The sequence below is a fragment of the Triplophysa dalaica genome, chromosome 12 (assembly GCF_015846415.1).
Source record: "Triplophysa dalaica isolate WHDGS20190420 chromosome 12, ASM1584641v1, whole genome shotgun sequence".
NCBI lineage: Eukaryota > Metazoa > Chordata > Actinopteri > Cypriniformes > Nemacheilidae > Triplophysa > Triplophysa dalaica.
In genome coordinates, this window is record NC_079553.1 from 2,176,026 (window position 1) to 2,203,769 (window position 27,744).

The 27,744-nt window shown below is 38.5% G+C and overlaps 2 protein-coding genes across 3 annotated transcripts; both read left to right on the plus strand.

Annotated features, from left to right (window-relative positions):
• The first annotated feature begins 204 nt into the window (after positions 1–204).
• On the plus strand, positions 205–1,999 carry si:ch211-198c19.1 (uncharacterized protein LOC100151013 homolog). The gene is made up of 2 exons (XM_056763073.1): positions 205–352; positions 1,096–1,999. Exon 2 carries the CDS (start codon positions 1,109–1,111, stop codon positions 1,622–1,624), a length of 516 nt encoding a protein of 171 aa, XP_056619051.1. The 5' UTR covers positions 205–352; positions 1,096–1,108; the 3' UTR covers positions 1,625–1,999.
• Positions 2,000–8,113: 6,114 nt separating this feature from the next.
• Positions 8,114–27,635, plus strand: cep162 (centrosomal protein 162). 2 transcript variants are annotated; one of them, XM_056762634.1, is made up of 26 exons: positions 8,114–8,227; positions 8,431–8,527; positions 9,249–9,405; positions 12,928–13,080; positions 13,161–13,329; positions 13,419–13,474; positions 13,564–13,683; positions 13,852–13,962; positions 14,068–14,229; positions 15,047–15,128; positions 15,785–16,016; positions 17,373–17,598; positions 17,719–17,867; positions 17,952–18,125; positions 19,994–20,131; positions 20,833–20,945; positions 21,030–21,135; positions 21,771–21,897; positions 21,985–22,148; positions 22,219–22,323; positions 23,580–23,828; positions 24,308–24,960; positions 26,274–26,415; positions 26,634–26,732; positions 26,833–26,967; positions 27,056–27,635. In XM_056762634.1, exons 2-26 carry the CDS (start codon positions 8,462–8,464, stop codon positions 27,275–27,277), a joined length of 4,110 nt encoding a protein of 1,369 aa, XP_056618612.1. In that variant the 5' UTR covers positions 8,114–8,227; positions 8,431–8,461; the 3' UTR covers positions 27,278–27,635. The 2 variants fall into 2 exon arrangements, with proteins under 2 accessions (XP_056618612.1, XP_056618614.1); XM_056762636.1 differs by lacking the exons at positions 8,114–8,227; positions 8,431–8,527; positions 9,249–9,405 and adding exons at positions 10,898–10,974; positions 11,168–11,452.
• Positions 27,636–27,744: the final 109 nt, after the last annotated feature.

Below are 27,744 nucleotides of genomic sequence, written 5' to 3' on the forward strand. Positions count from 1 at the left end.
AGTAAAAATCCCTTGTATGCTATTGCAAGGCAGTTTTTTTTGAGTATTTCACATTATTTGTTGTTATTTTCACAGCTGTCATTCTTTGATTTTAATCAAATCTTTATTTTTGCGTTTAGATAATTAATAATCTGTAACTGAATCTAAGCAACAGTGCAGAACGCACCTGTCATGTAAGCATAACAGATTTAGTCTAACCTCTTCCTGTTAGATAGGGAAGGAAATAAGACATTATTCTTAAACCAAGGGCCCAACATACCCTGAGAAGACCCTTCAGAGATTCAGTTGTCCTCCCAAAACTTCCACAGCCTCTTCAAGACAGTCCACCCCCGGTTTCTGCTGACTCATTCAGGTAAATTACCATTAAATTATGTTTATTAAGGTGCTATTTTTGCAGGTATTCTTAATTGAAAAAGCTCAGCACAGCACACTTGGAAATGTGATTGTCCATGTTTCAGTTTAGGCTCAGAAGGTCAGTGGTTTTGTAGAAGATTGAATTGTCATACAGCAGAAATATGTTATATTTGGGGAAAGAAGCACCAACAGGGAACGTGATGTGACAAGATACAAAAATGATATGATGTATTCTTTCCACTGCTGGCATAGTTAAAGATGTCAAAAAACAAATGACCCAAATGTCAAGAATTTATCAAATTAAATATATCTTACTTAATATTTTACTTAATATACAATAGATTTCTACGACAAGTGTTTTTTTCTTAGGAATAATGCATGCAATGATAAATTGTTCACAATAAGAATATGTCCAGGGGTTATTTACCCCAAAATAAATATTCTGCCATCATTAATTCACCCTTATGTGGTTCAAAACCATGTTGAACACAAAAGAAGATATTTTGAGAAATGTTTTAATTGTTTTGTGTCCAAACAACGTAAGACAGTGGAAGTTAATGTTGTCCGGTTACAAAATTCTTTAGAATATCTTCTCTTATCTTCTACAGTAGAAAGTTATACAGGTTAGGAACGACATGAGGGTGAATATTTTATGAGTGAACTGTCCCTTTAAGAAATAAAATAAAGTATTTTGAATATTTGCCGTTTTGATCTTAAACTCTTATGACATTCTCTGTCTAGTCTGCACACAGCAATGATAGAACATCTCATCCGTCTGCTTGCCATCCTGGTCATCACATCCTCTTTAAAAACATTAAACTCTGAAGAGGAGCTGTGGGACACACATTTTGGCTATCCACCACCCCGACACGGACTCGCCCTACTCATGTGGTATTTGAGAAAATGCATCGACAATAACATGGTGGCACTCTGTGACCCGGTGGCAGGAGAATTTGGATTTCATCCGTTCCTTAACACTGGGTCCCTGCTTCCCCCGCTGAAGGACAAACGCACTTATGCATACTTCACCATAGGAAACCTACACTATAAGCACGCTAGTGATCTGCCCTATGAAGTGAGGAAATACTATGATCCGCATGATGAATTGAGCAACATGGACAGAGTGATTGTCAAGCTCAACATGAACAAAAACAAAATTGAGGACATCTACATATCAGAGCATTACAACCCGGACAGAACTTTTCATATGGGGGTGCTTCTTATTGAGGACTTAAGGCGACTCCAGAACTTAAGACAAAAGACAACTTAAAAATTGATTGTCTATTCATTGACACTTTGTCTTACGATTATCTTATTTCCTTCCTGTATTTCAACATAGTAGAAACCCTTTAAGTCTGTTTAATTTAAGCATTTTCGGTTTAGTGTTTTCCGGTGATTTGGTTGACTTAACTTTCACTTCTAATTTGTTTTTACGTGTTTCCCCATTGTAATTCCACTTCTCTGTTTTATTCACTTCATCAGTTTCTACTCTATCGTACTGTATCTTACACTATTAGTAAAGGTTTTTCTTCAGTACATTGAAGGGAGATCAGCTTTTCCTTTCTTCATTGGGAATTAGCTGTCTCGTCAAAACCTGAGTACATAAAAAATGAAAAGGACTTGTTCTGCTAAGCATTATAATGTACTGTACATTTGTATAATGTACTGTACCACCACTTTATTTAATATAACCAACATTTGACTTGAAATGTGCTCATAATACAAAACAGACATTAGGCTGGTGAGCAGGTTTAAACACATTTTTCAAACGTGCCTTTCATATCTGTACGTGTGAAACATTTTTAATGAGAGAACAATTAGTGCGTCTTTAAATGCTGGGTAGAGCCCACCTGTCAATGACTCATGTATAAACAAATTGGAATTTAATGAGATGGAAGGAACGCAAACTTATATCTAACGTTTCACTCAGGCTGTCCACAACAAAGAGGTGACCATTTATTTCAGTTTTCTGTATCTTCGGGGGGAAGTCAGCAGCACTTCGACAGAATTCTGAAGCAGGCAAAAGAACAGATGTCTTTTGATGATTAATGTGCTTCTCCTCTCCTCTGAAGAACCATGCGCCGTGCCTTTTGCACCCTCCTCTCTCGAGTTACAGAGCAGAGCCGAAGTCCCTCCCTCCATCCTGTCCCCAAGAGTCAGGGCCACCCTCCGGCTCCGCATCTCGCCGTCGAGCGAAGATGGGCGATGGGCCGCAAGATTCGTTCAGTGGCTCGGCATTTTTAACGTGTCATCTGAACACTCGGTGCTTGTGGATGTTAAGGGTGGTCTGATAGTTAAGTAATTTTGTGGAGATCATGAGAAATATGGAATCACTTGGTTGTGTTGTAGTGGCCTTTGACAGAATATCATTTTGTAGTGGTCTAAAGTCACATGGTGATTAATAAGCTTTATTTAGTGGAAGAAGGGCATGGAGAGCAGGTTTGTATGCTCAGAGGATTATTTCTAAACCCCAGGGATAGAAAGGGGCAGAAAGAGGAACAGAAGCCAAGTGGGACTGTTTATTAAAGCTGCCAAAGAGCAATCCTGCCCCCTTCTGAAATATATTGGAAATTAAAATTACATTTCAAGACTCTACCATGGCTCTAAACATTGGACTACTATGACTACTATGTGGCGTTTGGGTCCCAAAACTTTTTTTAAAACACGCTGGTGCTTCAAATGGTTCTTCACAGTGATGCCACGCACGGATGAGTCATTTTCGATTGAACTTTGTTTTATCTAAAGAATCCCTTTTCCCTAAAAAGAACCCTTGATAAAACAGAACCTTTCTTCAGATGTTAAAGGTTTTTTATTAAACCGTTCAGCTAAAGACTTCTTCTATATGGCATCAGCAAACCCCTTTTTAAAATGATAGTTCATCCAAATAGGAAAATGATGTAATCATTTACTCACCATCTTGTCATTGCAAACTTGTTTGACTTTCTTTTTTCTGCACAACATAAAAGATGATTACCGACTTTTTTCAAAACATAAAGAGAAAGAAAGAAAGTCATACAAGTTTGAAATGACCAGAGTAAATTATGACTGAATTTTGGGGTGAACTATCACTTTAAAAAAAGGTGTTTATTATTGATTGTGTCTGCATTTTTATTACCTTATCAGACTATGCATCATTTGAAAGCTAAAACACTCAACATTTATGTTCTGAACTTGTTTTCGCATAGAATTCTCAAAAATATGGGCGCTAATATAAAAGAGTACAGATGAAGCAAATCCAATCTAAATAAAGTGCTATAATAATTTACAAACAAAGAAATTGTTCCTTGCAAGCCTTTAATGCTAAAAATGGAGAAAAAAAAAATTATTGGGAGAGATACCTTAATCTCTCTGATACAACATGTGTGGATTATTGTCCAATAACCATCAAAGGCCCTGAATGCTATCAGCCTCAAACAGATACGCTGGATAATGGCCAAAAATAGGAGAGAAAGATAATTTTCGCTCCCTGCTGAGCGGTGCGTCAAGCTGCAGCACAAGTCTCACAATTGTTCCTTAGAGACATGAAAATTAAAATCCACGGTAGAATGCCAGTGAACATCAGGGTCAGTATTAAATATTTACAGCATCCTTAATATTTAATGCTTAAATTTTGTATCTGAACCACAATAAATATTTGATAGAAATACAATGCTTATGGGAATGGGAATCCTACTCTTAAACATGAACACGGACAATCTCTGTATATTAAAAGTTCTCCTGACTCATCCCTCAAAAATAACCATGATTTATAGATAATATCGCCCAAAATACTTTGTATTCATTAACAGATTTTGTGACGGGTTACCAAAACTGATGAGGGGGGCTACCCTACACCTCATGAATCGAATGCATTAATAAAAGCTTATCCGGAATAAAGGACTTGAGATTCTACAGGTGTGTATGGCCTCCACAGTGTCCTCAATGACCAAAGTCCTCATTATAGCATCATAAACAGCATCGTCTCCTTTTCGATGTGGCAGGAACGTGCCTGAGGCCACAAGACCAGAAGCTGACGATGAATCCGGCTGCCAGTCTGTAGTGTCCTGTGCCAAAGTGTTTCAGGAGGCAGTAGAAATTGATCAGTGAGTGAAGGGGATGATGTCTGAAGAGACTGCCAGCCTCGACATTTAATGGGCTCCCTCTCTTCTCGCATTTATCTTCACCACTTCTAGATCCATCGGAGCCACATTCACAAAGGTCTCCACATTTATTCCCCTCTTCTCTTTAAATCGATCCCAGCACTAGATTTACTAGGAATTAATGTTTAAGTGGGATTGGAGGCCGTGGTCATACGATGGGGCTGAAGTTCACAGCATTATTGAAAGATGAGATATAGCTTCATCTTCTCTTCCACGAGCACTTAAGTGAATCCATTAATGCGCAGAATGCATTTAATACATCTATTAAAATGTTGTGTCAGTATTTGACTTATTTCTTATTTTCATGTCTGTTCCATTCTATACATCTTTGAACAATTTTAAAACGTTCATTCTTTAACGTCTATGGCATGTCATGGATGTTTTTCTGTGGATAGAAGCATCCGCTAAATGAATAAAGGTAAATATAATGTGTGACAACCTTTTGCTCTGAATACATTTGTTATGACCTTAGGGGACGGTGCATCCTTATTCTTATTGGTTTTCAATCCAATGGCTTTGATCAAACTTCCATAACAAATTAAACGTGGAGCCGTGGCAATCTCCAAAGCACGGCCTGATGAAATGTATTCCATGTGGCTTTTAAACGTATACGTTTAAAGGACATTCAATGTCGGAGTAGGGTACGCCCATAAAATACAACTGAAAGTCACTCCAATTATCTGTAATGGACCCCCCCCTGCCTTGAAAGACGTTCACTTTGTCGAAAATATTAACAGGGCCTTGCATTAATATGAATTACAGTGATGGTGGGGTGGACGAGATCCTGTCCGGCCTCAGCGAGTGCACCTGCATCCCAATGTCAAGATGACAGGTGAGGACGATGCCTTCATCAGTGCAGGGGTGTACGGTGGTGGATGGTGGGGGCGCATTTGCATGAGAAACAAGGTACGAGGGAAGCATTCACGTCCTAATCACTCATTCAGTTATCTCATTGAGAGAGTCAGATAAAGCCCTGGTGACACCAGGGTCACCATTAGAATGCATTATGCGTTCATTTAGGGCAATCGGAGACAAATATTAGCATGAACCGTGCCCTCAGATGTTTGCCTTTCTGAATCTATGCCTGTGACTTGCTGATTGTCCCTTTCGGGCTCTCATCGGGGGGCTAATGCAACAGAAATGACAAGGCGAACGATGTGCGATGCCTGGGGTTGATATTTTACAGGGGTCTGTGATGTCACTGACTGAAGTTTCAGCCATTTGCTTATTTTATCTATTTTTATTCATTTGTGACTCTGGATCACAAAACCAGTCTTAAGTAGCATGAGAAAAAAAAATTTATATAGCTATAATTATATAAGTATAGCTATAGTCAAAAGTATCGATTTTTCCTTTGTGCCAAAAATCATTAGGATATTAAGTAAAGATTATGTTCTATGAAGGTATTTAGTAAGTTTCCTACCATAAAAATATAAAAACTTTATTTTTGTGTGTGAATGGTCTTTTACAGCGGTTCGGATGGACAACTTTAAAGGCAATTTTTTTTGATGTTTCGATTTTTTTGGACCCTCAGATTCCAGAGTTTTAAATAGTTATATCTCGGTCAAACATTGGCCTATACCAGTGGTTGTCAAACTTTTTTGACATAAGTACCCCTTTTTATGTTTTTTTCATGCCAAGTAGGCCTACCCCTTGAAATGAGAGTCAAACCTTTATTATTACTACATTTATTAATTAATTTATATGCCTCTTTGTGTAGTCCTAATTTCTTATATAAATACTATTATCATAATTTATTGATTTTCATTATTTATTCCTAAATGTCAGTTTCTCTCATGCACCCGCTGCAGCACCCCAAAGTACCCCTACCCCCACTTGAGAAGCACTATACTAACAAAACAACACATCAATAGAAAGCTTATTTATTCAATTTTCAGATGATGCAAAAATCTCAATTTTGATTGGTATTGTTGTTTAAGGTCACATTTGTGGTTTATTCATTTATATTTGCATATTTGGTAGGACTTGTTATCTATAGTTCTACTATTTTATGCAAAACTGCAAACAGACCGTACTAGAGACAACAAATAGGCTACTGATTTGTGGAACAGTACTGCCCCTTAAAGTCGCTCACTGCTGGTGAAATGGATTATGTGTTGTTATGTATTCAGCGATATTGCCCAGTGGTTCTCTTTTTCTCTCTCTCTTAAGTCTGTCTACCTCTAGGTGATGGTGTGACCAAATTGAAAGGAGTTCCTGATTGAAGTGTTCCATTCCAGGTTTGCATTAAAAGAGACTTAAAAGGATAGTTCAGCCAAAAACTCAAATTTGCCGTTTATTTACTCACCCTCAGTTAATCCGAGATGTAGGTGACATTTTTTCTTGAGTAGAGCCATAAAGAAGATTGTTCTAAAGTTCCTAAGAGTTCCTAAAGCACATAATTCCATAAAGTGGCTCCTGTTGACATGTTGACATTCCATGAAGTGACTCGCTCGATATTATCATAAATGTGAACGTCATTTTTAATAATATTTACCATACTGTACAATAAACGGCAAATTGAAGTTTTTGCCTAAACTATCTCTTTAAACACTTCTCTTGGTCCATTTTGGGCCATTTGGCTTCTGTTTGGGTTTAACCCAAGTTTGATTGTGTTTCGTTAAAATTTGCCTTTTGAATTCTGTTATATCTTCTTATCTAAGATGTTTGTTTGAGAACCTTTGATATTCTGTCTTTTCTTTTGTTTTAATGGTTTGTCATTGTTTTTAATTTAAGAGTAAGTAGGGAGTGTGTTGCCATTTTCATTTGGATGTATTTATTCTCCATCTGTTTTGAGTTTAGGGAGTTAGGTTAATTGATTGTATTTTGTTTCATTTGTTTATTTGTTAATTAAGGTGTTTGGGTTATTTAGTTGGGTATTTATTGACCACTATTTATTTGCGTTTCCTTTATACAATAAATATTTCTTTACAAAGGTTCCACCTGTGTGGACTTCCGTTTATGGGGTTTTCAACCTGGGGTCCCGGGACCCCCAGGGGGCCTCCAGAAGGTTACAAGGGTCCCCCCAGAAAAATGTTAACGGTCCACAGTGTTAATCTGCTTGAATCTTTCTAGTGAGTTTTTTGGGACTCAGAGTGAAATTGTTGCCGACGATTTAGAAACAATGTGTTTCTTTATAACATCTTATTTACTATTTGTCTAGCAAATTTTTACACACACAAAATATATATTTTAGATAAAGGGATCCCTTGCAAAAGGCGTATCATGTTTTGGTCCTTGGCATCATAAAGTTTGAAAAACCCTGCCCTAAACCATAAAAATAACTTTACATTGAGATACGTTTAGTGGAGATTTTATTGGGAGGGACGATGGTCGGTAGATCATATGTCCAACAGCAAATCACACCATACAAAATAAACTTGCAGGTAAAAGTTGCCGGTTTTTCTGGTACTTCCAAAGGTAATTTCGAAGAGCTAAAGTTTTGTTTTGGTGTCTGTTCCTTTTTTAATCATATTTTCCTAAATAACAAGAAATGTGAAAACGTTCTTGTTATTTAAAGTAGTGTAATACTGCCTGGCTGCGTGGATTACTCCAACATGGCAACCGAACACGCGGAACAGAACCGGCCAATCGAAACCCCTGATGACCGTGACGTAACATAACCAATAACATGTCCCTAATCCCCCGGTTGTTGTCGCGGGAACCACACACGTAAACAACCGTGTAATTTCAAAACAATGTGAATATTAAAGGATTTTCTTTCCATTGTATCGGTAAGTCCTACTTGAGTCTTGTTTTTACCTCAGTTTGTCTAAATCGTTTCACTCAAGTCTCATTGCCAAACTAGCTAGCAAGCTAATAACAAAAAGCAACACATTTGATTCAACAACAGTAACACATATTTCATCTCCTTTTATTTACGGAATATGTTCATTCTCAATGCGCCTCGTTAATTCAGTTTTATTTTTTCTTACAGATAACACACGTTTGAAACGTCATCGTGAATTATGGCACATAACGTTAGATTGACTAAAGAAGAGTTGGATCAACAGTTTGAACAGTTCCTGAAAGAGGTAACGTTACACTCTTTGTGTTCATTTGTTTAATGTGTGTTTTTGTTTACACGTTCTCTTAAACGTTCATAATTTACCTTAAAATCTACATAGTTAATGAACACGTTATGCATCAACTACCTATTTGCAAGAACTGAATCATTACAGATGATCTTTATGGCGTTGTGTATACTGTATACAGTGTTGGGCAAGTTACTCTGAAAAAGTAATGAATTACTAGTTACTCATGACATATTCAATAGTGTTATTAGACTACTGTACAAATTAATAAAAAGTATTTATTAACTTATTTCTATTTACTTTCTATATCCCATATCAACCTTGATTAGTTAAGTGATTCATGGATGGGCATGAAATGGCTCTTTAAATCATTTAAATAAATAATATTAAACTACATAGTAGAGTAGTATTATTAACTGACCGAGTACAACAAATGTGAGAATTGTCCATTAAAGCACAGATTTTAAAGTTAGACTTTGAACTTTAATGACAATTCCACTATTCCACACACATGTATTACACACAGTTTTTACTTCGATTACATCAGAAGTAACTGTAATTAAATTACAGAAAATTAAGAGAAATCCCTTACTTTACTTTTTCAAGGGTAAAGTAATTAAATTACAGTAACTGATTACTTAGTAACTAGTTACACCCGACACTGACTGTATATAATACTGCAATTCACTGATTCCCAGTCTTGGTTTCTGTTGTGTTTCAGTCTGTGTCTGATGACTCCTTTGAATTGGGCTCCAGCAATAAGAACCCCAGTGTTCTTGACAGCCTGGGAAAGCCACCCATCAGGCCAGTAAAGAAGAAAAAAGTGTCTGTACCCTGGTGGCAGAATGATGATGATGATGGCAGTGAAGAGGGAACAGGTTAGTCAATGTGACATTGAAAAATAACTTTTGAAGTGGCTTCTACAGATGTTCTGTGCTTAGTTTGTAGGGCTCCTGTGAATCAGAATAAATTGTTTGGCAAATTGCTTGTGTTGTTCCTCATTTGAATAAAAGACTCCGCCTGAAGACTAATTGTAAATGTAAATTGAGTTTTAATTCTGGATTTCTCTTGGGATACTCTTGCTGTAATGAGTGTATTGTGAGACTCTTTGGAAAAATAAAGGTTTTGTCTAAACATAAATTGTGCCTTGAAAAATGTGCACCTGCATATTACATGTGTGTCCACTTGAGGGCAGCAAGCTCCAAGCAGTGGGTGATATTCAGTGTATTAAAGGGAAAATTCTTTCTTCATTACTCGCCCTCAGATTGTTCCAAAACTTTATACATATTTTGTTCTGCTAAACACAAAAGGAGATATTTGGAAGAATGTCAGTAATCAAACAGATCTCAGCCTCCATTGACTCCCATAATATCTTTTTATTTTATTTTCACAAGATCCATCTATCAGAGACCCCTTAGGATACAAGATTAATTAATTATAATATAAAATATTAAATATTAAAAAGCTTTCAGCTTTACAGATTTTTACAGGAATAGCTTTCTTGTAGCTCAGTGGTAAGAGCATTGCGTTAACAAAGCAAGGTTGTGGGTTCGATCCCAGGGGATTGCAAATACCTATGTAAAATGTATAGGATAAAGCAATGCAAGTCGCTTTGGATAAAAGCGTCTGCCAAATGCCTAAATGTAAATGTAATATTAATCCTGAACTTACTTGGATTTTGTACAATGAAATGGATAATACAATATATATCTTAATTAATGGATTATATAAAATCAACAAATTTACAGTGTTTCTTATTTTTCTATTTTTTCTATATTGAGAATATAACATAGGAGTCGTGGATTAATGGTTACAGAGTTGGACTCGTGACCAGAAGATTGCCGTTTTGATTCTCAGGGCGGGTTGGAAACGACTGAGGTGTTCACTACTCACTGGATGGGTTAAATGCAGAGGTCGCATTTTGGTTATGGGTCACCATATCTGACTAATAGGTCTCTCACTTTCACTTCACAAAGGATATATAATTGGTGATTCTGTCGGCGTATTAGACCAAGCTGAATAGATGTTTTTCATTACATCATTTTAGATATTAAATCATGCTGGAATTATGGTGATGCATTAGTCATCTAGGCAGCCTAATTAATTTCTCTTCTGCGCTTAAACAATAGCAATTTTTCTGATTATATCGTACTCATTACTTATTTTGTTTTTATGTGCATGGGGTTTTCGGAGGTCTTGTGCTTAATTGCCAGTCAATTTCCTTTGCCTGTTACCCTGAAATACAAAAGTTGACACAAAGGTGCATTGCTTACATTACAGTATCTGACGTCATTGTCTCATCTATGCTTTTCATTCTATCTCTGTTCCTCCTTCGCTTTTCCCATCACTCTCAGAAAAAGCCATTAAACAACGATTTACTAAAGCTAGAGAGTCCCAAGTAGTGAATCCTCAGGTGGAAAACAAAGAGGGAGGAAATTTCTCTCTGGGTACATTTCTCACTTGCATTTTCTTCATGTTCCTATATGATATTTCTTTTGTCCCAAGTGCCCCTGACTTAATATAGTCTTGATTCATCATTTACTTTTACTAGTAAATGTTATGAGGCATTTTCGGCATGATCTGCTTTGGTTTAACTTTTGAATTGTTCTTTCTGTATCCCTTGACCCCTTCACGCAACAGTCCCGTGTAAGCCCACCCCTAAACCTCGTAGCAAACCTCTTGACAGGGTGAACCAGTTGTTGAATCAGAAGTCATCAGACAGCGCATGCAGACAGAGAAGCTCTGGACATAATGCATTAGAGGAGAATTGGCCATCCGAGGAACAAAGGGTCTCGGAGAATGACCCCGGGCTTGCACCCGATAACTCCTCCAGTACATCGGGGGAGAGGAGTCCTATTCACAATCACAGTTCCAATGAGGTGTCTGTGGAGAACGATGATGAAGAGTCAATTGAAAAGGGCCATGGTAAAGATTCAGTCCAGTATGACAACGCTGCGTCTCTTATCGTAAAAAAGACGTGTTGTATTAATATGCATTTGTGATTTTAAACCTGTATGACTTTCTTAGAGGTAAGAATGTCCCACTTCTATGGTATGGACACAAAAGCAATGCAAGTCAATGGTGACCCACGGTTTTCTTTTTCCAACATTCCTCAAAATATCATCTTGTGTGTTTTGCAGAAGAAAGAAAGTCATACAGGTTTGAAATGTCAAGAGGGCAAACTATCACTTTAAGGATATAAAATAGAACTCGTAACACGGTTTCATCTTCTACATTGTGGTGTACGGTTTTTATGCATTTCGTTTCAAAGTGAACAGTGTAGGATGAGACTTGATTTCATCAATCAGGAATTGATTGGTTTGTCCAAACAGGTTCCATGTTCCATGTGATCTTAGGGCTTGGTGACGTCAAATGAAAAGAAAAGTAATTTCAGGTGTCAAACCTTGATGAATGAATATTAAGCGTGTTTCCTTTGGAATACATCCCACTTATTAATCGCTAATAAGAAGGCCAGGCACACATGACGTTAAGGAAGTTGGTTTCACATGTATCCCAATATATGGTTTTGTTTGTGCCTAAAAAAAAGCTTACCCACAAATGAAAATTCTTTCTAGATTTGTACACCCTCGTGTCATTTCAAACCGGTAGAAGATATTTGGAAGAATGTTTGTAAATAAAACAACAATGAGCGCCATTGACTTCCACAGTATAGACACAAAATGAGACGCCTCTTGAAATATTATCTTTTGTGTTGCACAGAAGAAAGTCTTATGATTCAATGACTTATTGGTAAACTTTCCCTCCAAGTCACATTTGTGATCTTGTGCTCTGGTTTTAGTTTAAAATATTTATATTGCTTCTTTCTTCATCATTTTGCTCTGCACAATTATACAGTATAGCGGGGCAATTAAGTTGCTTTGGTTTTGTGTAGTTGAATCAGTTTATTTCAGATTTGCAGTAAACGAACCCTTTGCGTAGTTACTGCTTGTTGTTGAGCACATTCTGTGCAAGTTAAATGACGTCTAGTTAATTGAATATGTGAGGTTCAGAATGATAATGTGTCAAATTGAGAGGCATTTAATCAAACAGATGTTATTATAGTCTGATGCATCCCCAGGGAAACTTTTAGTAGATAACAAGAAGTTGATTAATTCTGGCACGCAGAACCTCCTCAGTCCAGTTTTTAAACTAATCTAAAGAACAGGTAGTTGAAGTTGTAATAATTGTGTCATAACAGCCATAAACGTAGCATCACAAACATCTACATTTTTCAGTATGTAGTACTTTGTCCTGGCCTAATGAATGACGGTGTGAGCTACGGTAGTACTCGGAGGTTGACGTCACATGCAAAACCGTTTCCATTTAATCTCATTTGAAACAAAATAAACACATTAAAGCAGAATATGGTGCGCCATCGTTATCATAATTCTCACTTTTAGGGATGTCATCATCTGGAAAGTCCTTCCTCAAGTCCCTCAGGAACACTCCATCTATTAAAGAGGTCGATGAGGAACAGTCAAAGGAGCAGATCTTGGAGAATGAAGATATACGAGATCCTGTCATCTTCAGCAGAGACAGTCTGGAACCTGAAGGTCTGTACTGCTTTTGAACTCCTCACATTCATAACAACTCTGTTTGTTCACCAGGGTCATCTGTATTTACTTCCTCATAGATATTGTTATGGCGTCCGGACCGGGAACAAGGGTAGGATTTTTAGGTTTGGACACGTCCGACAAGGATGAAAAGAGCAGGTTTCTATCCAACGTTAAGTCCTCATCCTCCGTCGACTTCTCCAGACCAGACCAAGAACGAGAGGTCTCCACACCTACCTTTCTCCAAAGGTGCTCGTAGACACAAAGCTCTGCAAGATGCCACTTTTGTGAGATGTGAACATTTGCATATTTTATGTATGTTGTATTTTTATTTACAGGGAGAAAGAGATTGATGCCACCACTGAAGAAGAACAGAAGAAACATGAACACACCGGTATGAGCAGAGCATGTGACTCTGAGATGATGATTTGTGTTATTTTTTTAATAAAATGTGTGTAGTAATATTGTGTTTGCACCAAACAGCGTCTCCAGCATATAGTGAAGATTTTGAGGAGGAGTGCAGTGAGAAAAGTGATGAAGAGCCACAAGAAAAAGTTACTTCTGTATTTCAGAAACCTGATGGACATGGAATGTTGGCTAAAGGTGAGCAATTCATCCTAAAAAAAAATCTGTAATTGACTCTCACTTCATTCCTCACTCTGTTGCCAGAATTTGAAATTAATGATGACGAAATTTTCATTCTTGATAAAGTATAAAAAAAAAACTGCACATTGTTGTTTAATCATCCTGCTATGCGCATCTCTGTTCCAGTTTCACTGCATGACTCTTTAAACTCCACGGATGGAGCTCTACACCTTCCTGTTGCCGTCGCGTCCCCCGAGAAAGAAAAACGTCCAGAGAAACCAGCCATTGAACCTGCAGGTGTGAAATCCCCATATCTGACCTAAAGCTTGTTTTGCTGACATTTGATTTATTGTGTAAGATACATGTGTGATGTAACGCTTGCTCTCCTCCACCTCTTTAAAGTACAATCGTACGGTCAGAGCGAAGGGAGCGAGATAGAGGCTCTGCAGGAGGCGTACAGACAGATCAGCGACTCTGTGGGGGTGTGCGAGGAAAGGCGAGCGGGGGGCAGCGGGACCCCTCTCTCTCCCTCCACCCTCCAACCTGCCTCCACCGCAGAGTCGGGTAAGACTCGGCACTCAATTAATTGTAGTCGCTTATCGTGTTCGTGCGGACCCTTAAAACCTTTTCATTAGCAGCTTTCGTCACAGAAAATGTTTCCAGGAATGGTTTATAGTAAAGGACGTGAGATTTTTGCCAGATGCTTTGTTTGTGCTGTGTGGTAAAGTGACGTCCCACTAGCCCACTAGAAACAACTGTTTGGTCGTGTGGTGTGGTATGTTTTTTTAGGTGTCTCACTTCTTAATGGTTTCATTTAAGTTATAACAAAATGGTTTCATAATAAGTAAATACACAATGAACTAAATAAAATACGTGTTAGACTTTTTATTGTTTAATTTTATTGTTGATATTATGATATTGTTATGGTAAATTATTTTTGCACATAAAGTAAACGTGATATGTTATGTTATATTTGACCATTGAAAATATATGATTTGAGAGAGCACGGACTGTTCTGCATGTGCCTTCTTATTTTATTAGGTGAACTCCAAAAGGTTGCAAAATCACCATTAAATACAATAAACATTTGCTATATGTGATTTTCATTCATTTAGCGTGGGATGAGGTTTGTTGGTCGCTGCCAAACTCACTCAACCTCGACCCGAGAATGTCAGCAATATTTTCAGAACAATTTGGAAGTTGTCATTGATGCCAGTATTTCAGCAGGGAGTTGAGTTCACCTGCCGTGAGATGCGGTCGTGGGGACCCACTCCCTTATAAATAAAGTTAAACGACCAAACGTTGTATGATTAATTGCCCAGTGGGATGCTGCGCTTTTCAGTATGTTCCATGTCATCAGGTTCTTGTTTGTGTACCTCAGATCTGCCAACTGCAGAGGAGCTGATGCGCCCAATTGGACCTGATTCTGGATTCACCCGTGGCTTCTCTCTCCAGCCCATAATGTGAGACCGGTCATTTTCATCACACTGTGTAAACCATATTCTCATTACAGTAGCTCTCTATAAACGCACGGATGCCAAATTGACTAATAATAATAAATTCTGCACTCAAGAAAGCTGTTAGGTCAGACAGTTCAGTGTTTTAAAAATGTAACGGTAATGAAAAGCAGGTGTTGTAGTCTTGTTCTTTTTGGGCAGACGTTGATTGATTTATTCACACTGTTGAATGTTAAATTCCATCTAAAACATTTTTTGTTGTTTTAATTGAAAAAGAAAATGAAGTCAAAGGTGCAGAAGTCACACTGTAAAAATTCTGTATTCTCTCTCTATTAAAAACAGAGTATTGCATAATGCTCACATTTAAGGATACGTTTTATTGAACATTAAGATGTGACGTCAGCTGATCCTTTTCTGCCCTAGCCTTTTTTTTTTGATTGTGTTGTATGACATACTTAGAGGTCTTGATAAGCTCATGATAAGATAATAAAAACACAACGCTTCTTCATTATGTAAGGGTTTTATACACCTCTGAAGACATAGTTATGTATTTCACATTACATTTCTGATAATAGATCCTCCTTAATATCACACATCGCACCGTTAGATTTCTGGTTCTGCAGAGGTTGTTACACATCTCAAAAGAGGTTTTTGTCTTGCAGTGAGGCAGCAGCTCAAGACAGCGAGAGTCACAGTCCATTAAGGGTCTCTTCAGACATGAGCCCTTTCAGCTCAGCTAATGACAGCTGTGGAGCAGGTTATACCACAGATGGCATAATTGGAGGTGAACATCGAGGTTCGTTTCAGCACACACAGAAGAGCATTGCAGAGGAGATCAAATGCCTCACGCAGGAGCAAGAAGCTCCTTCTCCTCCCAAACCCAAGAAACGGCAGGTGAGACGCCATATTTCATTTTATACATAAATGGTAATAGCAAAGCAGTGAAGATAGACCTTCTGGCTTTACTGTTGTCACCAAACTTGTCCGTTTATGTATGTGTTTGTATATTTGTATTTATAGAATGTGTATTTCTTTATTTTTGTGTAATACATTTTATATGAATACAATACGCTAAACACTGAGAGATATAGGGCGCTATCATACACCCGGCGCAAGGCGCTACGCAAGTGTTCTTGCTGGTCTCAGGCCGAAGCAGTGCTCATTTTCCCGTTGTTTAAATAGCAAATGCATTTGTGCGCCCATGGGCGTGTTGGTCTTAAAAAGAGGTGTTTTCAGACGCATTGTTTGGCCGTTGCTGGTTTGAGGAATTGAAAATAGACTGCTTATATTTTTTTGTTATTTAAAGAGGGCGTTAGTAGAAAATGCACCTCTGGACGGGTCCAGAACGCGCTTTCACTTTACTTATTACACAGAGGGAAGCAGCACACAAACATACCAAATATGAAAATAAATGGAGTACAATGTAAAATATTATTATTTTGTACATAAAGATAAGAATCTGGCTTCTGTAGATGCCTTTACACATTGGAGTCCAGTATTTGCTCTTGCAAAGTCTGCCGTGTAAATAGCGAATCTGCCATGGTGCGAGAGCAACTGGCTCATAAAGGGAATGAGAGATGAGACTCTGATTGGTTTATTGCACGGTACACCCAAAAAACACCCAATACTCATTAAGAGAATCGGGACAAACCATTTAGACTTTGCGCCCGGGCACGCCAACCGTTTTCCCTTCGTTAAACTAGCAAAAGTGGAATCGGACAAACCCTGAGTGTGCCATAGACTTTAGACAATGCGCTTAGATCGTGAAAATAGGGCCCATAAAATGTATTACATAAAAATGTATAGATTTCTAGCTCTATTAGATATGCTATATTGAAGCACTTCTTATGTTACTGCTTTGTAGATAAATTGCTTGTGCTCCTGAAGGGCTTTTGTTTGGATAAGAGCATCTGCCAGATAAATAGTTATAGATAAGTGATGTGAGCAATTCAAATGAAAAAAATTTAAGTGAGCAAAAACGCATCTCTCACAGCCTCGTTTTTATGTCATTTAACACACTTTACCCTGACTAAGAACTGCTATTAGTTATTTTATGCATTAGAGTTGGGTTTTAAGCATTGTCTGATCACACGCATGTCATTTAAAAAGTAATTTAAACTCACTTTCATTTGTAATGTGAATGTAGCCTTAGATCCCAGAATTTTGATGGTTTTGGAAATAGGTGGGTTGCAGCACAGACTATAATATGAGATATACTGGGTGTTGTAATCATATTAACTTTTTTCTCAGGTTCCTGCCAGATCTAGCGTATCTACAAATCTTTTAGCTCCCTCGAGAAAAGCTCCTGCTCCATCATTAAAGACTAAAAAATCTGAGAGTCGGCCACTACCCAAAGCACCTGCTCTCGTCAGAATAAATCAATCTTCCAAACCTCCATCACATCTAACTCAGAGGAAAGCTCAAAGCCAGGCCTTTAAAAAACCTCAGATCCTCAACCAGACACACACAGTCAAAGGTACCTGCACTTGAGATCCTGGAGAACATTAAAGAGTAAAGACCATCAAGAAATGTTCTGATCTTTCCCCAGAATGACTACTGCTAGATGTCTTATGTTGTGTTTTTACACCTCTTTCAGGTTTAGACACAAGTTTAAGGCTAAGCAATGAACTGGTGGCTTCAGTACAGTCCTTTGCTACGTTCCTACAGCATCAGGTTCAAGCTAATAATCTACAGGACAAAAGTCCTCACCAAACTGAAACAATCACACCCAAAGCCAAGACAGACGTGAGTTAACTGCAGTTTAATGAGCGAATCTGAGATCAATTCCAGTGATTTATTCAAGCATCTGTCCTGTTGTTTGTCTCTCAGCGTCAGGTGATGGAGGACGAGATTGAATCGGGTCTGACCTCTAACCAGGAGCGTTTACACCTGCAGTCTGCCCAGAAGGAAAGTGAGCTCCACCTGAGAGAAGAACAGTTACAACAGGAGCATGACAGAGAGAGAGCAGCGCTCTGTAAGGAGATCTACATGCTGCAGAGCAAAGTGAGCTTTTTTCTGTATCTGCAACTGTACTTTTAGCTGTATGATACAGTCTAAATATTGAATTCGCTTGTGAGGTTGAACAACTGTACATTCATTGTGTAGTAGGCCTAGGGGATATTGGAAAAAAAGGGATATGGAATGATTTGCCAAATAATCAAAAATGCATAGAGCAGTTCGATAATGCTTAAAAGCATGAAATTAAAAATTCTAATTGATTTACACAGTGTTTTACCTCTCTTCACTTCTGGTCATGGGGTATAGAGCGAGGGCGGTGGTGCAATAATTTACAGATTGCAAACTGTATTACAAATCTGACTCCATTTTGTTGGCAACATCCAACTTTCAACGATCCAATCAGTACTCAAGGAAATCAAGTCCGCCCTACATTTTTTTTCTAATTTCAGAAAAAACAATCGCTACTTCAGTCGACTTTAAAGTTTGTCGAATCAGTTTCAATTATATTAAAATTAGGGCTGTCGAACGATTCATCACGATTAATCGCATCCAGAATAAAAGTTTGTGTTTACATAATAAGTGTCTGTGTACTGTGCATATTACCTTTGTGTTTATAAACGCATACACATATATGCATTTATTTAAGAAACATATAAAATACACAAATTAATAAATGTTTATATGTTATTTAAATTATTGGTAAATATACATAATTCACCTAAGAATTAACATATATATATATACATTGACGTGTATGTTTTTGTATTTATAAATACAAAACGAATATGCACAATACCATATTATGTAAACACAAACTTTTATTCTGGATGCGATTAATCGCGATTAATCGTTTGACAGCCCTAGTTAAAATACAACTGCTGCAAAATTATGAGACCACTCCAAAATATAAAAATACTATTTTTTAGTTATTAAACCGCAGATAAATATATGTGTTTAGACTGTGTCAGCTCTGCCTCCTCTTCATCATTGGTGACGTAAAATGCACTCAACATAAATTATTTTCATGGCCTTCATCATTCTAGTACACACATACCTGTAGGCTTTTCTCTTGTTAAGATTCAATGAAAGACCTTCGGCACACTGAGAGCGCTCTTCATATATGCCCAGATAGTTGTAGATCAATTATAGTACTGTTTGTTCTGTAACTAGGCCAACCTGTGTTTGCAGATGAGTTTTTTTGTTCATGCTTATTAAACATTACATAACTATGGACGCACACCAAATCCACACCATGTTTTTATTCTCAAACTATTCAAGTAACTGGTCGGTTTAACAGTGATGGATTGTGCTTTTAGCACAGCTGATGGTTAAGGTATACGTTACATTACATTTAAATGTACAGTTCACCCAAAAACTACAATTCTGTCATGAGTTACTCACTCTAGTTGTTCCAAATCTGTATAAATGTCTTGTTTGGTTGAACACAGAGAAAGATATTTGGACGGATGCTTGTTACCAAACAGTTCTTGGACCCCATTGAGTACCATAGTCAGAAAATGACAAGGGTAGTCAAAATGGCTAGCAAAACTGTTTGCTGACATGCATTCTTCAAAATATCTTCTTTTGTGTTCAACAGGAAAAAAATGATAGTCAATGGGGTTCAACAACTGTTTGGTTATTAGCATTCTTCCAAATATCTTTCTCTGTGCTCATCGGAAGAAAGAAATGTATACAGATTTGGAACGACTCGAAGGTGAGTAAATGATGACCGAAATCTTAGAAACTCAGCTTTGGATTCAACCAGAAATTCATGTGAATAATTGGTTGATTTTAAGCATAAACTGAGCAGCCTACACCCAAACATGAACCCTGAAATATTGAAGTTTGATGCACTACCCGAGTACAGCCATCAGGGCAGAGAGTCTTCAGTCGAGTAACTGTTCGTTGTGTAGCTACACAGTGCAGAAGAGGCCGGTAAGAGACAGAAGTGGAGTTTTGGCGAGGCTTCGGACCCCGTGACTGAAGAGAAACTGAAGCTTATTGAGAAGGAGATGAAGGAACAGGAGACTCTTATTCAGGGTTACCATCAGGTAAGTCATCCTCTCTGTTTCTGTACGTTTTTTACGGTATATTTGAAGAGTTTATTTGCAAAAACGGAAAACTATGTTAGAAAAATGTTTAAATCCAGTTTTTATTGAGCATTCCAAGTACTATCAATCAAACTTAAGTTGGGTTGTTTCGATCAAGTAATAATAACTCAAAAAAAATACAGCTAACTTACACAATCAAACATTAAAAATTTAGAACATAATAAAACATTATTTTTTAAAATAAATGATAGTTTTTTGTTTTTGCAATTGAGGGATGCTGAAACATGGCTTACAGACTTGCATTATATGTCCGGTTTATTATTCAGTCCCAGAGGACAAACCTTAACACCCTCTCAGTTTTCTTTAGATCATTGCGTCATTTTAACATAATGAGTCAGGTAATGATACACGCCAGGTCTATGTGGTAAAATTACACTTTTACCTCTCAGAATTCAGAATAAGGTTAGTTCAGTAATTACTGTTTGTACATTCTTTCCTGACAAAAGATTTTCTGGCCTTTTCACATAGCACATCCCTTTACTTCTTCGAAAGCCTTTTTACACAGCACATCCAATTACTTCTTATCCAGAGCTGTATTCTGTTAAGTGCACATGCTGAATATTCATTTGGGTCATTGGTATTCATGTGCGGCAGCTAGGTTCAGAGCCAAACATGAAACTTGATGTTTTTTGACGATGCAGGAAAATGAGAAGCTGTACCTGCAAATGAAAGCTCTCCAGGCTCATAGCAAGCAAAACGAAGAGACTTTGTTCCTGGAGAACCAGAGACTTCTGACCGAGTTGGCCCACAGTAGGTCAGTGCACATCACAACAGGCTTTCAAAATGTACACAGTTTTTTTCCTGAAAACAAAGCAATGAAAGTTCATTATCTTATTAGGGACCGGTTAAATAAGAGCAATATTCAGAGAACTGTTGGGGTGAAAAGCATCGCTAATCAAAGCTTCAACACGGCCGAGTTGACAACTCAGGTGCAAGCCGCACAAGTAAGTGGAGCGAACAATATCAAACATTATAGATGTCGTAGTAGAGAGCATGTTAAGTTGTTCATTCACAAGAAGGCTATTCTTTAGGGAAAAGCTATTCTTCTTACACCATGTCTACACCGGACAAAAGACAATAAAACGCATTAGAACCCATTATAATTTTACATTTTGTATTCACAAAATGTGGCGCAATGCGACAAAGTTGTTTCAAATCTCTACACATTGTGTTTTCCTGAGACAGAAAGAAATTTCAGCAACTGACATCTCTTGGACATAATTGAGAAGCACAGTAGAAACAAAATTTGTATAATTTTTTGGTTCTGTTGGACACAAAATAAGATATTTTGAAGAATGTAGAAAAGCAAACAGTTCTGGGGCACTTTTGACTACCATAAACAATTCTAGTTATCGTAGTCAATGATGTCCCAGATATGGCAAACATTTTTCCTAATATCTTTTCTCTGTGTTTAACAGAACATTATATGTATATGTGTTTGAAACAACTTGGGGTGAGTAATTCATGACACAATTTTCATTTTTGGGTGCAGTATGCCTTTAAGTAACAACGTTTATCTAAGAATATTTGATGTTGAAGGGTTCTTAGTATTGCATCATATTCCATCTTTTTTTTGTAGCGAAACGAGGAGCGACTGTTAGAGGAAATCCGTAGGCTGAAACAGGAGAAACAAGCCATGCACGTAGACTTGGAGATGATGAGAAAAGAACGAGACCTCTCCAAAGCTCGGGCTGTCTACACATCAGGTAAGAGCTTTGGGTGTGGACGAGGAACAATGGCTTTTTTGAGGGATATAAGTGTCAGGTTTGACAGCATCTGGCTGCATCTGGCAGGTGATAAAAGTTTTGAGCTGAGGATGCTCCAGGAGAAACATCGGGATGAAGTGACGGAGCTGAAGAAGAGGCTGCAGTGGTACGCCGAGAACCAGGAGTTGCTGGACAAAGATGCAGCCAGACTCCGAACCGCCACAGCAGAAACTCAAAGGCTTACTGAACAGGTCAGCATAGATGCTGTTTTTCGAATAAATAGAGGTCATGTCCTATCAGTTGATCTTATTTCTTGATAAGGTTGAAAAGCTAAAGATGGAGGTCAACAGGAGAGCCAATGAGCAGCAGAAAAAGGTGAAGGAGAGGGCGGGTGAAGCTAAAAGAGTTCAAGACCTTGAGCGCCAGGTCAGGCACACTTTGCTTTCCTATTCACAAATTATGAAAATACAGCTCATTCACGGCATGTTCGTACACTGTGTGACTCGAGAGCTGGAATTATCCAGCTGTGTCTGCCAGTAATAGACCATCTGTCTGAGTGGAGAGTCTGTTGCCAGTTTTCTAAACCCTTTGTGCCTGCTGCCTCTTCTTCAGGTTGAATTTTATCAGCATTTTTGACTATTATGCTTCTACTCAGTCAGATAATTAGAACTGGTGTCAATATAATATGACAAACTCTTTGCACAACACCTGTAAGATCCTTTATGAGTTGGTAACAATTGTTTACATTGAAGGTCTGGTCACTTTGTTTTTGTTTGTTTTACACAATGAGCGCGTTTACATGCACAGTTTTAGTTGATTAATAAACGTGTAAAACGATTTTCTTTTATCAGGGAATGGTCAAAAACGGCTTAAGCAAAAACCGATCGGCGGTTAGTTTTTTGCCCATCACTCCGATTTCACGCTGCATGTAAACGCCTTTACCGGTTTTCTCTCAGTTTTGTTTATGTGCGCATGTCTGAAAGCACAGTAATAAAAGTCCCAAACAGAAGTAATAATGTATAAAAGTCCTCTCTCGAATCATGCAGTTGATGTAGAAACGTCAAAATGAAGAACTATTGTTGCATATGCAGGTACTGCGGACAGGAGAAGAGATATTAAAATACAGCTTCTGACCATTTTTAATGACTAAACAGACTATCGACGATGATGTAACTGCACCCGAGAAACCCGGCAAGTCTTAAACTTCTATGTAAACGCGGGTTTCCTCCTAGCCGGTTAATAACTATGCATGTAAACTTTTTAAGCAGATTTTTGATAGAAATCCGTTTATTTTGTGCATGTGCCATTGGTTTCTCTACAAGGCATTTTAATCAAGTATCCTAATTTAACTAAGGCATAGTTCTGAGTTCTGACTGATAGCTAAACCTTGTCTATGAAACCGGGCCCGAGTAAAATATTTAAAAAAGAATGTTAGTAACCAGACTTTTTTGTTGCACTATTGACCACCACAGTAGTTTTTTCCCCTACTATAGAAGTCAATAGTGCCCCAGAAATGTTTGGTTAGAAACATTCATCCAAATACCTTTTGTTCGGCAGAACAACAAACTTTACATCAGTTTGGAGTAAAAAAACATTTTTTGGTGAACGGTCCCCTTAATTGGCAATTAAAAGCATTTTTGTGGATTCTCCCCATTAATATGACGTTCCTCTTTAATTCACAGCTTAAACAAATGGAGGATTTGCTGAAGAGCAGACACCCAAACTCTCTGCCAGCGCTGATCTTTGCAGCTGCATCTGCAGGTGAAAAGGAAGCTGGCGCGGAAGTCCATCCACCCGCCGGTCCTCAGTCCTCCCAGACGGCAGCTCTGCTGGAGAGACGCGTCCATCGTCTGGAGGCAGAGCTGGAGGGTCGCGACGATGCTGCCAAACGCAGTCTCAGGACGATGGAGCAACAGTATCACAGGATCAAGGTACTCACCATAGAGAGTATTTTGCTTTGTAACACATTAATAATTACATATACTGGTTCGTTTTAATCCACAGTGGAAAGTTAATTGAGGAATTTCTTATATTAATTTCCGTAGGTTATTGCTTCAATTCAAACTCAGGAATTCAATTTCGTTCTGAACGCACAACAGAACTGCAATGTACAAAAACAACTCAATCTCTCTTGTTATTTTCAGAGAATGTTGTGTGCCAGGTCTCAGCTGGACTTTTTTAATGCTTTGAAACAGGTCAACAAGGAAAATAAGGTTTCTATTTAAAGGACTGAGAGCTGCTGTCAGCGTGGTACAGGTTCCATCTGATGCTAACATTTCCCATGATGCTTTAGTGTCTTTTCCTAGCGATGAGTCCCACTGACACAATATCGAGAGGAATCATAATGTAATTTAGATTCTGCCTAAAAATTAACATCTGTGTATTCTCTCTGTTCTCTGTGTCTCCTTAGCTCCAGTATGAACAGCAGATAACAGATCTAGAGCAGCGTTTGGCTGAGAGAAGCCAGACGAATCACAATGCTACATCTGAGGATTCCCAATCACAAATTGAAGCATTAAAGGCAGAGCTGGAGGAAATAAAGACGACCCGTCATAATCGAGAGAATGACCTCCAGGCGGAAGTGGCTTCTTTGAAAGAGCAGCTCCAACAAGCGGAGGCTTCATCAGGAGTAGACAAGCCCGTCCGCAGCCCCTCACGCCACCAGCTCCACACGGAGGCTGCGCAGGCATCTCGCATCGAGAGGCTGACCCAGGAGATGAACGCAAAGAGCCGCACCATCCAGGACCTCAGTCGCACGGTCGACCGTCTGCAGAGGGAGAGGAGGACCATGCTCTCTGCACCTGGCTTTAGCAGAAGAGCCGGCGAGCACAGGCGGCAGTCGGGCACAGCTAAAGAGGCCAAAAAAACAGCAGCTGAAACATTTCCTCCCACGCAGGATGAGAAGGACTATCATCCCGGGGCGTTTGCAGGGTCACACATCTCGGAGGTGCAGCTGGAGAATGACAGTTTGCGGGCAAGATCGGAAGAACTGGAGGCACAGAGAGAAGAAGAGAGAGATTCACTGAAGGCTGAAGTCACGCGTGCTCGTGCTCAGCTCAGCAGGTTGTTTTATCAGTTTTAGTTTAGTCTGCATTTCAAGCCCTTTTTCAAATACTGTCTTATGTATCTGGCCCTCGACCAGAGTTTAATTTTTAGACTCAAACAGCTCCAAAAATATATTGTTTTATATAAGGAAAGAAGATTATTTTCAATAAATAAATGTAAAACCTTCAAAGACCTTGAAGCAATCCCATGGTTCTTTACAAAGAAATTAAGCTTACATGCAGAACAGAATTTCTGATCCGGAGTTATGCACATTTTCCCTGAAATTTGTATTACTGTAGTAAATATATATATATATATAAGGAATGTATTATATTTCGATTATTACACGGCTCATTTAAACGCTTGATTCTGATTGGCCAGTTGCGACATTCCGAAGGTTGTTATTATCAAATAACAACCTCTCAAAAGTAATAACTTGCTATAACCCAGATGCATCAAATCATATTGAGAGGGGCAGTTTAATATTACACAAAAATGTATTATAAATAAGTCTTTTAATAACATGTACAAATGGTTAAACCTATTTGCCTGTTCATGACGTTTGGATGTCGAAATAAACGGCTTTTCCTCGCGGAAGGTCTGGATTCGGTAAAAATGAGCTAATCAAATATTTCAAAATCACATTATGTCCATTTTTTTTCTCATGTGGCAGGTAGCTGTGTAATAAGCAGGATAATGTACATGCAGCCGGCTGTTATATTGAAATAAGCCCATTCGGTGTGATACAAGACCATCCGCTTAGTGTCGAGTCCTGATCACACTGTCGAGGCTCATTTCTGCGATAACAACCGGCTGCCTGTATATTATCTCTCACATATTGTAGCAATAATGTAAAACATCCTTTTTCTGGACAAAATGGAACGAGTCACCCAAAAATGAAAATTCTGTCTTCGTTTACTCGCCCTCAAGTTGTTCCAAATCTACATAAATGTTCTGTTGAACACAGAGAAGGATATTTGGAAGAATGCTTGTAACCAAACAGTTCTTGGCCATCATTGACTACCATAGTAGAAATAATTGCTTTATAAATGTATTTGTTATGTTGAACACAAAAGAAGATATTTTGAAGAATGTAGGAAGGCAAACAGTACTGGAATTGGCTACTATTGTATTGTTTCCTACTATGGTAGTCAATGATGGCCAAACTGAACACCAATACTAAACTTAAGTTTTTTATTTCAATATCTTTAAGTAATGTATTTCCCTTCATATCCTTGATTTTGAGGTCAGATACGTAATATGACTGATGGGTTTTAAATAGTAACAGTATATAAATGTGTGAATGTCCTTGTGTGGTGTGATATTTTCAGGACTCGAGAGCAGAACGCAGAGCAGCTCGCAACTGTCAAGGCTGAACATCACAGAGAGATCGAACGCCTCCTGGCTTCACACGCCCTTGAGCATTCTTCATCCAAAGTGGCTGAACTCGCCAACCAAGTGAACACACAAGAGGTTGTTTTTTTATGAATTCTTAGCTGTTTATGTCTCTCCAGCAGATGTGCATTTATTTTCCACTAGCTATTCCTTTGCAATGACACTAGAAATGCCAACATTGTGAGTTTATTTGCCCACAACCTTTATACTGATAAAAAATGTATACTTTGAATTCATTTGTAGTCAATTTAGATAAAAGCATCTGCAAACACAAAAAATGCTATTTCTTCATGTAGATCGTAGTGCAGCATTTACAAGCACAAGTGAAGGAGCTCCAGGGAGCCAAAGATGGCCTGACCGTGTCTAAAATCAGAGAGGAAACCCTTCAGAATCAGGTAGTGACGTTTACACTATATAGACTACACATTGCTATCAAGGTTTGTCATGGCCTCGTCCTAATTCTCCGTTCGTTTCCTGTGTCACGCATGTCACCAGCTATCTAAGCTGCTAGAAGAGCTAAAGCAGGCTAAAGAAGCACACCGTCCTGAACTAAGACACTTCGCCAGTCTCGAGCAGAAGATTCAATCCATGGAGCTTCGCTACAGTCAGCGCGAGAAACAGCTCCAGCAGGTTACATCGCTTTCATTCACCTACTCGCATGCACACCATGTGCATGTTTCATACTTTAGCACTTATGTTTGACGTTGATGCGGTGCAGGTGATCGCAGACACACGGCGGGTGGTGGAGCAGGAGCAGTGGGGTGAGGTGGACCGCTGGAGGAGAATCGCTCAGGGCAGGGCTAAAGAGCTGGAGGCGTTCAGACTGGAGCTGGACTCCATACTGGATGTGCTCAGAGAACTCCAGAGACAGGGCGTGGTTATCCCCGCCCCAGAACACACTTCCACCTCTGCCCATGCATGCTTGCCCCTACGATCCTGAGCTGTGCTTGTCCGTGTCAATCGCTCTGTGGTGATATTTAAAGTTACTTGTGTGATAGTTTGTGCGTGTAAAAACTAAAGTCATTAATAACTGTTTAGGAACCTTCAGCGTATTTATAAAAGGACATTTTATAATAGTTATACTTTCTAACTACATTTCATCAGTGTAATGTAATGACATTTTGTATTAAAGTTCATTCTTATTTGCTTAAAATGATTTACCCTTTTAAGCTGCTCTGTTGGTTATCATTCATAGTGGTCACCAACCTTTTTGAGCCCGTGATCCCCGACCTTGGAATTGTTGAAAGGCAAGATCTACCACCAAAATTGAAAATAAAAACAGCCCAGGTTGAACCTCCCGCATGAGCCCTTTTATTTAGCCCGTAATTATGGGTCAAATTGAATTACCTGAAATTCTTTGTTCCACATTTCAGATGTAACCAAGCAAACTCTGTAACATGTAAAGTT

Coding starts and splice junctions, on each gene's coding strand:
- si:ch211-198c19.1 (XM_056763073.1), top strand. CDS start 1,109: ATGATAGAACATCTCATCCGTCTGCTTGCCATCCTGGTCATCACATCC.
- cep162 (XM_056762634.1), top strand. CDS start 8,462: ATGGCACATAACGTTAGATTGACTAAAGAAGAGTTGGATCAACAGTTT. Junction 24,961..26,273: donor GCTCGTGCTCAGCTCAGCAG/GTTGTTTTATCA, acceptor TGATATTTTCAG/GACTCGAGAGCAGAACGCAG. Junction 26,416..26,633: donor ACCAAGTGAACACACAAGAG/GTTGTTTTTTTA, acceptor TTCTTCATGTAG/ATCGTAGTGCAGCATTTACA.